The 13,306-nt window shown below is 49.6% G+C and overlaps 1 protein-coding gene across 2 annotated transcripts in view; it reads right to left on the bottom strand.

The window, feature by feature from the left end:
- The window catches only part of MICALL2 (MICAL like 2), a 34,425-nt gene extending 28,964 nt beyond the window's left edge, over window positions 1-5,461 (bottom strand). The window contains exon 1 of one of the 2 annotated variants that reach the window (XM_071443989.1): window positions 5,178-5,461. In XM_071443989.1, coding sequence (XP_071300090.1) covers window positions 5,178-5,320 — 143 coding nt within the window. In that variant the 5' untranslated portion in view covers window positions 5,321-5,461. The remainder of the gene's footprint in view (window positions 1-5,177) is intronic. The other variant, XM_071443990.1, reaches the window with a different exon arrangement.
- Between the last annotated feature and the right edge of the window lie 7,845 nt (window positions 5,462-13,306).

The following is a 13,306-nucleotide window of genomic DNA, read 5'->3' as shown; positions in this document are numbered from 1 at the left end:
TAACCCCGTTTCACCTTCCAATCCTTGTGTCTGCTGGCACAGAGGCTGATACCTGAGAGGGGAATTCTCACTGACAAACAGAAAACAGCACCAACTTTGCATTCCTTGTACGTAGCACCTTTATATCTGAGGTGGACCCACCTTCTTAGCCCATCCCTCTCCTCTGGGATGAGCCAGGGTAGCCCTGAGAGCCAGGGCAGAGCTGGCTCACAGCACCCTATTCATGAGAGAAACACATGATCCCTATGGCAGCGGGGGAACTTTTTCCACTGCTTGTAACAGCAAGGAGCGAGCCAGGTCCTTTATCTGCTCAGCTCAGAAAGTGGAGCATTACATCATAAATAAGAGAGGAACCTTAAACAGGCTGGCTCATCGTGCCACCTCCCTGCTTTGCCTCCTCCCTGCTTCCCACAGCTGGTATTGCTGTGTGGGACAAGGACAGGAGGAATGAAGATAAAAAAACCCTGAGGTTAAACTCCCCCAAGGAGCACGTAAAGACAAGGCACATCCCACCTCTGAACCACAGAGTCCTTCCTGTGCAAAATCAAAGGGAGTTGCAGAGGTTTCTCTTCAAGCAGTGCTCCTGCCCAAAGATTTCCCTTCCCTGAGACAATGGATTAAAAAGAGCAACAAAAATAATCATGTGCCAAAAAAAGTCTCAGTGGAACAATAGATGCAGCCATCCTCGGGTTAAGTCAGGCCAGAAAATTGGTTTTTTTTAAGACCCAGCTGAAGGAGGTGATATCAGCTCTTTGCCTCACTCCCAGTTCTGCTCCCAAACAGCCTCTGTGGCATGGAAATGCAGCAAAACACTGCAAGAACAAAGAGGAGCTCCAGCTTCCTTGGTCATTCTGACATGTAAGACACTGGAATTACTATTTATTGTCAGTCAGTGGCCTTAGCCACACTCAACACTGTTTGCTGTGGTGGTGTGTGCACTCCCTGGCATGTAGCAGAGACCTAAAAACCCCAATCTTTTGATGGTGAATGTCTCAAATCCCCTTCTATTCCTGAAAAGAAAGTGCAAACAACCAGGTTATTTGGTCATTTCAAGAGTCCCCTGACCTCTCAGCATCATTCTTTCCTGGCTAGTCAGGTGAACTGCTTACATCTAATATTTCTTGTGGAAATTGATCTTGCTGGTGCATCTCCTATCTTGGAATATCAAAGCTCTCTGGACCAATGTAATCCTAAGACAGCAAAGGTAATACAAACAGAGAAGTAGGAGTTCTCCACTGAGAAAACACAGGCAACTGAATTAATTGGAAAATGTGAAAAATATAAATGTGACCCAAGAGAGGCCTCCAGTGTTGGAAACAAATCAGAGTGGAGTTCACAAGCACAGAAATACTTTTATTCCTGTTTTAAAACAGGGTAAAGTTTTTAGCTCTGAAAAAAAACAAACCCTTCCCTTAGCAAATAAGTGGCTGAGCATTTCCCATGCCCACAAATCTCTGTGACCACCCCCTGCTCCAGCTGCACAGACCCAGCACTCACAAACATGTCACAGTGCTCTGCAAGCACATGTGCTTCCACAGGAGGAATCCCTGCTGCTGCAAGCACTAACTTGATTGGAAACTTGACCTTGGAGCAGACTGAGCTAAAAAAAAATCCCAGAGCCTCAATGGCACCAAAAAAGTTCCTGCTTTTTGGCACTTTTGTACTACTTTCTCTACAGACAATAAGATGTGCAGTCAAAAGGATCACTGTAAAGGAGTGAGGCACCCTTTGCCAGCTTGCACAGGGGGCTCAAATCCAGCCTGCTCTGCTGGGAACAGGAGCTTTCAGCTGTGCCCTTTCTGGAGATGCAAAGGTGGGACAAGGCTGGGAATTCCAGGAGGGAAATGTCCTCCATGTGCCCATCCTCCTCTGAGGAATTCCTGTCCACACTGCCATGCTCTGGCTGGCAAGAGACAGAATGCTGCCAAAATGAGCCCCCAGCCATCCTCCCCTGCCTATGCCTGTCACACAAACCACAAACCCACCAAGCCAAGGCAGCTCTGCCTCACCCCAGCCTGCTGCTGACAACCCATCCCCAGCCTGACCTCATCCTGCCCTGCTGAGCTGCCCCTGACCTGGAAATGCTGCTGGGGAAAGAGCACTGCTGCTGCTCAGCTGCCAAGGGGGATTTCAGCACCATTCCCAGAACACCAGCCTGCAGCCTGGGAAAGAGCAAGATCCTGGATGAAGAGAAGGATCTTAATCAAAACCTTTCCTTGACATCTGGCATTAATATCTGAGTGAGCGTGCACAGCTCCCCTGCCTCTTCAACTCATTTATCAGGACAAGGCCACTAAAATCCTGGCTGAAGCTTGCACAACCTTCACCACCACATGTGGCAGCTGCTGACCTCAGCCTCCTACCATGAGGCTTCATGTTCCTCTGACAAGAGATGTCCCCAGGCTCTACAACCATCCCAGAAAAAGAGCTGGAGCCTGCCTGAAACAGTGTGTGTGCCCAGCTGGGACTGACTCTGAAGCACTCTTTATCTGGGACAAAAAAGAAGTGGATTTCCATGGTAATTCAGCATGGATCTTCACTCCCCCAAGCATCCTTGCATGAGTGGGAAGTGAGTGGGAAATGCATTTCTAATTTTACACAGCTTGCCCTGTTCACTGGTAAGACACAAGCCAACATTGGCTAAGTTTGAGAGGAGTTATCATATTTTCCATATGTTTTCCAGCAAGAAAACAGGAAGGAAGGAGAGACCCACACCAGCCTGCCCTCTGAGCCACATACCTCACAAGAGAAGCCTGTGTTTATGTCCATGTTTTGAGCTTGAAGTTTTCCTGGTAATTTTTCAGGCTCCTGCAGGAGAAATCCCCTGCACTCAGCCCAAGAATGTAATTTGTGTAAACCAAGGCAGAAAACATGCTGTTGCAAAACTGATGCTGTGACTGAATCACGTTCTGCAAGTAATCTGTGCAGCAGAGCTGCTGCAAACTCACCAGGAGCTCCAAACACCCCTTTCTAGTTTTACTTTCAGTCTGGTGTTTTTAATCTTTAACTAGAATCCTTGCTAGAAGCAAGGACAGGAGCCCAGGATGGAGCCCTGGGAAGGAGAGGTCACAGTCACACATGCACCCAGCTGCACTTCCCCACCTCTGTACCCCGCACCAGGAACACTCAGAGAAGCTTTTTGGGATAAATGGAGAATCTGCACAAGAATTCTGCCCCAGGATCTGACACATGGCACCTGGCAACCCTGGCCACCAACCACCCAAAAGCACCATTTCCTTCCAGCAGGACTTTGCCCAGTCAGTAGTACACGTGGTGCTTTCCTGAATTACAGCACTGACACGGATGAAGGAGGTGACAAATAAAGGCTTCTCTTACTTTAACCTTCAGGCAGCCCTTGCTGAGCTGGTCTGAGTCAGAAAGAGCTTCTGTGATGTCCCAAATAAAGTCAGGCAGAATGTCCACCATAAAAGAAAATGAATGGCAACAGAGAGATGCCTCAAGGAACATCTTCCCTCTCCAGCACAGGAAAATTTATTTAAGAAATGTCTATCCACAACCCTTTTTGCACAGTTCAAGGATTATAAACAACTCACTAAACTGGGCAACAGGATCATTCCAGCTCTCACACTGCTGAGCCCTTGTGCACAGCCGTGCTCCGGATGGGCCAGCTGCAGGAAGCAGTCACAGCCCCTCCACAAGAACACCTCAACCCTTCTGCCCCGGTGTTTTGTATTTTTGGGACTGCGAATCAAAGGAAGGAAAGGAAATATTTGGAGTCACATGGACATGACAACATGTCAGGAAGTCATTCATGGCAACACCACGGTGACGGCGCAAGCACTGGGACAACAAAGGGTGCCTGGAGCTCCTGAACCAACCTCCTGCTGCCCGAGCCTGCTCCAGCTTCTGTCAAGTTTCAAGGTATCAGAGGAGAGAAAACAAGAGGTCTTTTCTTGGGTTCAAGCAGAAGCAAACACCTGCAAGAGGGATGGCTGCACACAAACCCATGTGGCAGGCTGTCCTGGGAGCATGAAGAAAAAGGGAGAAGATGCAGGACAGGAGGAAAACTGCAGTACAGACCACCCAATCTGTTCCTCACCCAGCTGGGCACATCTGACCAGGAGAGACCTAATGCTTAAATCAATACTCCTGGGCACTCTTTCCCTTGCCTTCATCTTCCCCCTCAATCCCACCATCTCAAAGACCCCTATGAAGCAGGATCTATGACTCCCTTTGGCCATTCACCTTCCATATGTCAACATTTGGGCAGAGACAGTTCAAAACCCACAGGGCACCAGAAATGGCCCCAGCAAGGCATGAAAAGCACTTAAGCTCCCACAAACAGAGCTCTAGATGGGAAAAACAAGGATGTGCAGGAATCCAGTGGCTGTGGGGCCCTGCCCTTTTATTGCATTTTGTTTAAATAGCCCTTGCCTCATGACTTGTGAGTACTGTGCTGCTGTTGGGCTGAGCAAGGAGAGCCCAGCCAGAGCAAACACAACAGCAAAGAAGGAAATGCTGCCCCAAAGATCAGTGCCTGAACTTGTTCTGCAATGGAAAGGATGCATGTGGAACATTTATAATCCGGCTACTGAGGGAAGAAAAGGGAAAAAGGAAAAATGTATGGAAAAAACCAGCACATAGGCTGGGAGAGCAGAGCTTTTCTCTTGGAGATCCTCAGCGTGGGTGTGAGCAGAATGCTGCTGGTGATGTGCCCACAGGGAGGGCAAGAGCCCGGGGAAGTGGAAGACCAGGGTCCACAGCTCAATGGATGGCAAGACAGCCACAGCCCATCCACAACTTGATGGTTGGTGGCATGACCACAGGCTCAAGAGGGTTCTTGGGTGAATGGAGAACCCGGGGTCTGCAGCTCAATGGACAGCAGGATGGGCACAGCACATCCACAGCCCGATGGATGGAGGGATGGGCACAGCACAAGCACAGCTCAATGGAAGGCGGGATGGGCACAGCACATCCACAGCCCGATGGATGGAGGGATGGGCACAGCACATCCACAGCTCGATGGATGGAGGGATGGGCACAGCACATCCATAGCTCAATGGATGGAGGGATGGGCATAGCACATCCACAGCTCGATGGAAGGCGGGATGGGCACAGCCCAGCATGGGTTCTTTGGGGATGGAGGACACGGGGTCGATGGGCACAGCCCAGCGCGGGTCCCTGGCACGGCCCTCGATGCCCAGCACGGTACTCACATGAGGTCGGGGCGGTGTCGGTGCAGGATGGCGCAGAAGGCGAGGCCGTCGCGGAACGAGGTGGTCATGTTGGTGATGCTGACATCGCGGTAGCCCTCGCACTGCTGCCGGCACCACAGCTGCAGGTTCTGGATGGCCGCCATGGCCCGCGGGGAGCCGCAGGGCTCGGCGGGGCCGGGCAGGGCCGGGCAGGGCCGGGCAGGGCCGGGACCCTCCGCGCCGCGCCGTGCCCAGCCCGGGCCGAGCAGCCCGCGGGTGGCGGCCGGACCGGCGGCGGGAGGCGGGGAAAGGGGCGGCTCTGGGGCGGTTCTCCGGCGGTTCAGGGGCGGAGAAGCGGCGGGGAAGGCGCCGCCTCGCCTCGGGGAGCGGGCAGCGGCGCCCCCGGCACAAGGGGGCCCGCAGCAAGGGCAAGGGAAATTTCCTCTGCTCCCACACATAAACGTCCTGCCCGAAGGGGCGGCCACCAGCGGAGGCATGAATCATATTTAGTCACTGGATGTTTTCTCCCCTTTTGGAGGAGAAAAAGTTAAAAAGCACCATAAAGCATCTAAATGTAAAGTGTTCGCTGGATAGTCCTGAGCTGGGGTGGCAGATTCATCCCCAGCATCACCGGCTAACACCAAGGGCGAGCGGTGCCGGAGCCGCCCGAGACGCTCTTCTGTCCTAGCGAGAGACGGCCGGGCAGGGAACGGGGAGGAGGAGGAGGGAGGACGAAGCTCGGCTGCCAGAACCTGCCCGGAACCTGCCCAGAACCAGCCCAGAACCTGCCCAGAACCAGCCCGGAGCCTGCCCAGAACCAGCCCGGAGCCTGGCCAGAGGTCTCGCTGTGGCGAGGCCAGCCGGGAGCGGGGGCTCTGTCCCTGTTGGGGCATCGGCAGTGCCATGAAATCCAGGACTCGTTCAGGCTGGAAAAGCCCCGCGGGCTCCTCCCCACGCCGTCCCCGCAGGGAATGTGGCTCGGTAAGGGGAAGGAAGGCGGCCCCGCTGGGCTCGCTCCGGCGCTGCCATGGCCAGCTCGGAACAGCTGCCCCGCAGCACACGCGTCCCATAAAATAACTCGGCAGATCTCACGCAGCTGGCAAAACACGAGAAGAGACAAGGTAACACTTAAACAGCTGCCTATAAATTAGGGGAAAATAATCAATAATACATATAATACATTAACGGCATTTCTGTGACATGATATGGATAATATACATTAATATATAAATACCTCACAAATAATTCAGAGTGTTTCCATTTCATCAACAATCACTGGCCAATGTATTTACTTTATGGTAAGGATTATACATTTCATTATAAATGGCTTGCTGGGCATGTCAGCAACTTTTACATCTCCATTCACTTTATTATTAATGGTTTCCTGAACAGTAATGGCATAATAATGCACACAATGCAGCATGAATATTTGATGTGGCATCTATAGTCTCCCATTTATCATTTATAACAGGCTACAAAAACATTATAAAACATTTATTACAAATTTATAGATCACTTTATACTAAAAAAAAAGTTGTGTTATAAATACATTATTAATCCTTTATGTCATTTATAGGAATCCCTTGTAATAAGGCCTTAGCATATGTTGCTGCACAACCGTAACAAGAGTGGTGTGGTGAGGAGGAAATACGGCACTGTGAGGCTGCTCCCAGGTCCTGGGTGTATTCTGTGATGGAAAGCAGAAACATCTGCACTCAAAATTAATCAGACTGCCAAGGGACCAATCAAAAGAAAGGCTGGATTAACTCAAAGTTGGGGTTTTATCCCTCACTTCCCTCAAAAAGGACATTTGCTGGAGCCCTGAAAGATGAGCTGTCCCACATTTCCACAACACCTTTGATAAAATAGTATAATTTACAAAAAGCCTGGCTAACAGTGAGCAGCCCTTCCCATCTCAGGTATCTTAGGGCTTGGTAAGAAATCAAGAGGAAGTGCTGGGTTTAGGAAATGTGTCTGTGGAGTTTCTGTTTAGCAGTGTGCGTCCCCTGCTGCGCTTCCAATCGACACAGCGCAGCTTTGGGAAAGGAGGAGAGGGAAATGAGGTTTGGAAATGGAGTGGTTGCCAGTTGCCATCATACAAACAGTGAAAATCAGCTCCTGAGTGCAGCTTTGACACAGCTGTACTTACCCCTTTCAGATTTAATGGCCCAGATGGGGCACAGCCCAGGGAATGAGACTTCATTTTTTTTAAAATATATTTGTTTAACATGACAATCTGTCTTCTAACAAACCCAGCTCAATGAGCCAATGCAGTCAGTCCCTTCTCATTACCTCGTGCCGTGGGAAGGGGCAACTGGGGCTGGGTGGCAGGGGACACAGACCCACAGAGTGGAAAGCCAGGCTGGCTCAGAGCAGCTGTGGTTTCCTGTGTGTCACAGGCCACCACACCTCACCTTGTCCCTCCCTGTACTGAGGCCCTGTTTATCACCAGGATGGTCAGACCACAAATCCAGGTTTGCAGGCACCAGAAGAAGAAACTATTAGTTGCTGGCTCCAAGCTGTGCACCCCAAGAGAGGGTTAGTCTGGAGGTACAGCCCTTGGTACACCAGAAGAATCAGGTGCACATTTTCCACTGAGGTGATTAAAATGACATTGCTGAAGGAGTTTGCTAATACAGTAAGGGTATTGCTGCTGGCCCAAGAATGGCTTTCCAGAGTACAGGCAGCAGAGACTTGTGCAACCTCTGGAGGAGAGCTCTGTGGGAGTTTGCAGCTCTGATGAGCCTTTAATGCACCAACAGGTAAAGTAACACAGGAAAGGGCAGGAAGGGAGCAGAGCTGCCTGTGCAGCTGCCTGTTAGCCACAGCTGCTGCTCTCTGAGGATGTTCCTCAGGGGATAATGCTGACAAATCCTTACTCTGCAAGGTACCTCTCCTTTCTACATCTTTTCCTTCGAGGGAGCCTTATAGGTCCATGTCCTTTTTTGCAGACTTTGCCCCCGCTCACTGAGCTTTTCCCAGAGCTGCTGGGTGAGGTTTCCCACCTGTGATGCACAGCTGGCTCATGGAGCAAAATGTGTCCTGCAGCACAGTGCCTGCTCCCCTAGCTCCCTTCCCAAAGTGTATTTGGAAGCTTGTTGGAGCAGCAATCCACAGACATGGACTGATTTATTCTTCTCTACTTATAGACACTCTTCTTTCTCTTCCTCGGTCCTTTTCAGTTCTCTTCTTAGATACCAGGCTGCACCAGGGAAATGCTGGTGCTTCCTGACAGTTGCTATAACTATGACCAGTGGGGATTACTCTGCTATCACCTCTTAAATTTATCCTGCTTCCCATATGCAGCAACCAAAGGATTTTACCATTAGTGGAGAAAAAACTTAAATATCTGACTAGGCCACCCTAAAGCCCAAAAAAACCCAACCAACATTTGTCACCTTGAAGACTCAAGAGGAGGAAGGGCCAATTCCTTGTATCAGGAAATGTGGGGCCTCATGAAGCTGAGAATCAAGTGATGCTTTTATTTTTTCCCTCATAAGAGAGCATAACATCATAGAAAAAAAATCACATCTTTTAACTATTGTGAGAAATCAGCTGATCAAATTGAGCTACTTCATAATTTTGCCTCAGGCTGTGTGCAGGGCTGTTCACCCCCAACAATAGGAAGTGTGTGTTGTAGCCAAGAGCTCTCATACATCCCCGTGCCAATGGCTTGAATGAAATTGAGGGATTTAAAACAAGAAGGAAAAAGCATTTGTCTCGTCAGTAACATGCCTCATCAGCTCTCTCTTCCCAGAAGGCAGCCAGGCTGACTCCACAGAGATGGGAAGGCCCCAAACAGGGAAAAGAAAGCCCAACAATTTCACAGCTACTCACGCAGAAATGCTTCCACATGATACCTGCCTCCCCTCAGAGTCTGACTAGTTTGACCTGTAAAAGTGGCAGAAAAAAAGTTATTCTGAAATTCAAGTCTGAACAAGAATTTCCATTTCTTCCATTCTTCCAAGAAGATGAAAGAGAAAACGTGAAGTTACAGGAAAAGGCACTTTGGTAAATCTCTCTGCAACACATCCCCCTGAGAAGCTCACAAATGGTAAACCCGTTATCCTAAAATCTCAAAGGACCAAAACCAGTGAGCATCAGAAAACAGAGTGTCCTATCACCTAGGTAAAATACAATATCACATCAAAACAGAAAGAAGTCTCTCTCCCTTGTCCCTCCTCCCCACCAGCCAGATGTCCTGCTGGCTTTTCTGTCCCCCAGTGCAGTGAAATGAGGGACAGGCTAGAGGGTGATTTCAGAAAGTTGTTTCCAGGCAACAAAGATAAGAGATTGCTCACATCCTGCATCCTACACACCAGGTGATAGGAAAAATGAAAAGGGCATTAACAGCAGCTTGGTGGGTCACCAGTCCCAGGGAGCTGAAAGGAGCACTCCAAGAGGGTTGGGGTGGTATTTATTTCATAAGGTGCTCTCCCCTTGTCTGACAAGGGGGGGAAACAGATAAATGTGATTCCAGTCTTTGCACTGCCATGGCAGAACACTCTCTCTGGTCCTCCAGGAGCTGCAAACATCCCCATTCTTATCAGAAAGCGAAAGCAAAGGTGTGTTTTGCAGACCAAAACCTGTTTGGATCATGCAACTGGGTGAAGTGACCCCAGGTTTATCAAGGCACCTCCATGGGAGCAGAACACACCCTGGAGCAGGAACTGGCTTGGGCACTTTGAAATGCTGTGTCTTATCAGTAAAGCAGAATTTAAAGCCTGTAAAACCAATAAAATTTGTTAGTGATTAACAGTGTGAACATGCTGAAGCAAAAAATCACTTCATGTTTTCCAGGCCTAAGTGAAGTTTCCTTTTCCTGGTAGTGAGGGTGAGGTCTTGTTCCTGTTTCAAGGAACACAAAAACACTTGCTCATCATTCAGCTTATTTCTGAATCCTGAAATCCAGCTGGGACCTCACCTGGAGAAGAAGCCAGCTCTTACCTCAGGTTACAAACTTAATAGGAATAAAATCCTTGAGACAGAGTAACTCTAAAGGCCAGAACTTTCCACTTCTGCACTGAATTGCCAGAAAAACTACAAATTGCCTTGTTTTCACCCAGACCAATCCTGAAGCACTCTGTGTTTTATTAGGGGGAGAACAGGGACTGCCCTAGAACATCTATGACAGTATAAAATTGTGACTCTCCAGTCCTGGCCACCCTGTGTCCCTGTGCTGGTGCCTTGGTGGGTGCAGAACCAGGGATGGCCTCATGTGGGGCACTACAAACTCTGCAAGAAAACTCATGGTGGATGTGTTTTGGGATGCCCCAAAAGGGCTGAGCACCCTTAGAGGTCTCACTCCTCTCCAAAGATACTCACAATAAAATCATATGCATCACTTTAGATTTTGAATATCATTATTGGTTAAAAAAAAAAGAGAGAAAGGGAGGTAATTTTATTACTCTTATGGTATGTTTTCCATTATTTGCATAATTGCTTAATGCTAATAAGACAATTAGCAATTCTTACAGCTTAATAATTACCCAGCAATGACTGGGCCACTGTAGCTTAATTAATTTTTTAATTGTTGCTGGGGGTCTTGACATTTTTGTCAGTATCTTCTTGTGTTAGAGATGGTGTTCCTTCAAACAGGCTGATACCAAAACACCACCAGCAACACGGGACAGGCAGATATGTTGTTATAGAGGTCTTCTGATTTTAAAATGATGGGAAATTTCAAGCTCTATATTCTGCTACTTTAGGGGCAAATTATCTGAATATAAGGATAGAGAACAGTCCACCTCAGGAAAGTGCTACCCCTAGAGCAGCCAGGCTACTTGGATGGTATGGGGCTGGCTTTGACACTCCTGTAGTTACCATTTTTAGCTTTTAGCAAACCAGTCCTCGAGTTAAGTGTGAACTGCACTGTCCTGAACCATGGTATGGCCAGAAGGAAGTTAATTGAGGGCAGGCAGGGCCAGGATTGCATTTGTCACTGATGGGGGTCACAGATGAGGTTGGCTGGAGGAAGTGGATGGCAGAGCCCCAGGGAGCTGTCCTGGGAACAGGCTCCACTCACAGACACCAGGTAGAAGGAGAGTTTTCCTCTCCTTTTTCATTTTGCACTTCTTGCCTGCTGCTCCTTGCAAGGTAAGGCTTCTCTTTACCCTTTCTCATTTCTCATGGCTGGCACAACATCAGCCTTTAGGCATGAAATCCCAGTTGGTGGCTGTTACCTGCACACCTCTCCCTGTGCTTCTGCTGTTGGTGTGGCAGGTTGGGCAGATTTCCCTCTGAGCTCAGTGGTGGGACTTGTCCAGCTGCCCAATGCCAAGCATGTCCCAGAGGCAGCAGCCACTGGGGCAGGAACAGGCAGGCACCTCCCTGCTTAGTCACATCCTGCTCATGAGCAAATTTACATGCTGCTCCAGGACACCCCTCACAGTTCCTGGGATGCACAACCTTGCCCAGAGCTGTGCCAAAAAGCCACAAACCTCCAGGACACTGGCACATGTGAGGGGCCACAATTGCAGCCCCACAGAGCCAGGCAGGTGTGTGGCATGGCCAGCTTGGAGATGCCCATCCAAGCAGTTGAGGTCCATCATTTGCATGCTGGACAAGAGCCAGCCTTGCTCTGAGCTGGGTGCAGCCCCAGCATGAGACACAAACCTCTGGCCAGTTTTCTCCTCCCCATCATGCCTCCCCCTACAGCTGGCAAGGCATTCCCAGTGTATCTGAGAAGACAAAAAGCCTCCCCACGAGCCAGTGTTAAATGTATTTCCCAACCCCAGACACCAGCTCTGGCAGCCCAGTTCTCTTTAGAGAGCTCTTGACTACAGGAGATGATGGTAAAAAAGTGTCTAAACAAGCATTTTGCACCAGTCTGGGATGTGCTGCCTGTAAGGCAGATGGGAGCAGTGACTTGCACCGGGTGAGTCATGGGGCCCCATGGGCTTGGCCAGGAAAGACCCTGCAAACCTCCTCCCCACTCCTCTTCTGATCAAGGCACAAGCTCTTGAAGACAGAGAAGATGGGCCCAGCCCCAGGAGGAGCCTGGGATGAGCTGTGAAGGTGACAGTGCCAGCTCAGCCAGGATGGGAGGAGAGGAGGTGCTCAGCCAGGCAGAGATGGAAATTACAGAGCACAGACTACAGGCAGCAAGTGTCAGGGCATCAGCAGCACTGTCACCAACCATGTGAGAGCTGTCACAGCTGCCTTCCCCAACAGCAGGGATGGGGCCCAGCCAGGCACCCTCTAACAGCCCTGTTTTCAGCACTGATCTGGTTTTGATGATGTGCTTCAAGCCAAGGCAACCTGCTTAGCTCCACTTGCTCCAGTGAGAGGATGGCAGCAGATAAAATGCATTGTGGGAACCTTCAACACAGCAAAAAGGAGAGATCAACAAATCATAAGATGATTTTTGTACTGGGAGATCTATGGGAAGTCTCGGTTCTGCAGAGTAACTCCACCCACATCATCTCCATTTGACTTCATTTCCTGATTTCCCAAAAGGAGATTCCTGCTGCTGCTGCTAAAGAGATGCTCCTTCCACCTTCCCAGACACATCTCTTTCCACACAGCTCTGCAAAGCCTGTCTGCTCTGGACTGGGGGGTCCTGAAGTAGTTCTGCCAACATTCAAGTGTGCCCTGCTCCTGACCCAGGCATCCTGGAGCAGCTCTGCTCACCACAGGCATTGCAAAACAGACACAGGATAATTTGGGACCAACCACATTGTTTGGTTTTTGCCTGTAAATGTTTCCAGTTGCAGCCCCAGAGTGGAATTTCTGGAAAGCCCCAGCTGCAGAGAGGATCTTTACCAAAGCACCACTATTGTGCTTGACTCACTGTCCTTGCACAATAACAGTCTTGAGACATCTTCCTTGCTCCTTGGCTCCAAGGCCTTAAAAGCCCTTTTCCAGGAAGTCCCACAAGTTCCCAGCTGCTCTAGGCCCACAGCAGCACCAACAGAACCACCTCCCTGCCCTGACAAACTGAGCAGTGCCTTAATGATGTGTGATAAGGGACTAAGGAAAGGGTTCCCAGTGAGATTGCTGGCTCCCCTTGGACAGGCATTAATCCTGCTGTCACTGAGCCCCCCAGGAAACCCATTCCACTGACTTGATCTCCTTCAGCTGTTCCTCCACATAATTTACATGGAGCTAATTGCCACAGTAGTGGCTCTGGATGCAAAGCAGATGCTGCT

This window comes from Agelaius tricolor, unplaced genomic scaffold (genome assembly GCF_023055355.1).
Source record: "Agelaius tricolor isolate 1412-34295 unplaced genomic scaffold, bAgeTri1.0.p SCAF_19, whole genome shotgun sequence".
Taxonomy (NCBI): domain Eukaryota; kingdom Metazoa; phylum Chordata; class Aves; order Passeriformes; family Icteridae; genus Agelaius; species Agelaius tricolor.
Note: the sequence above shows the minus strand (reverse complement) of the source record. Positions and strands in the feature narration are given on the sequence as shown.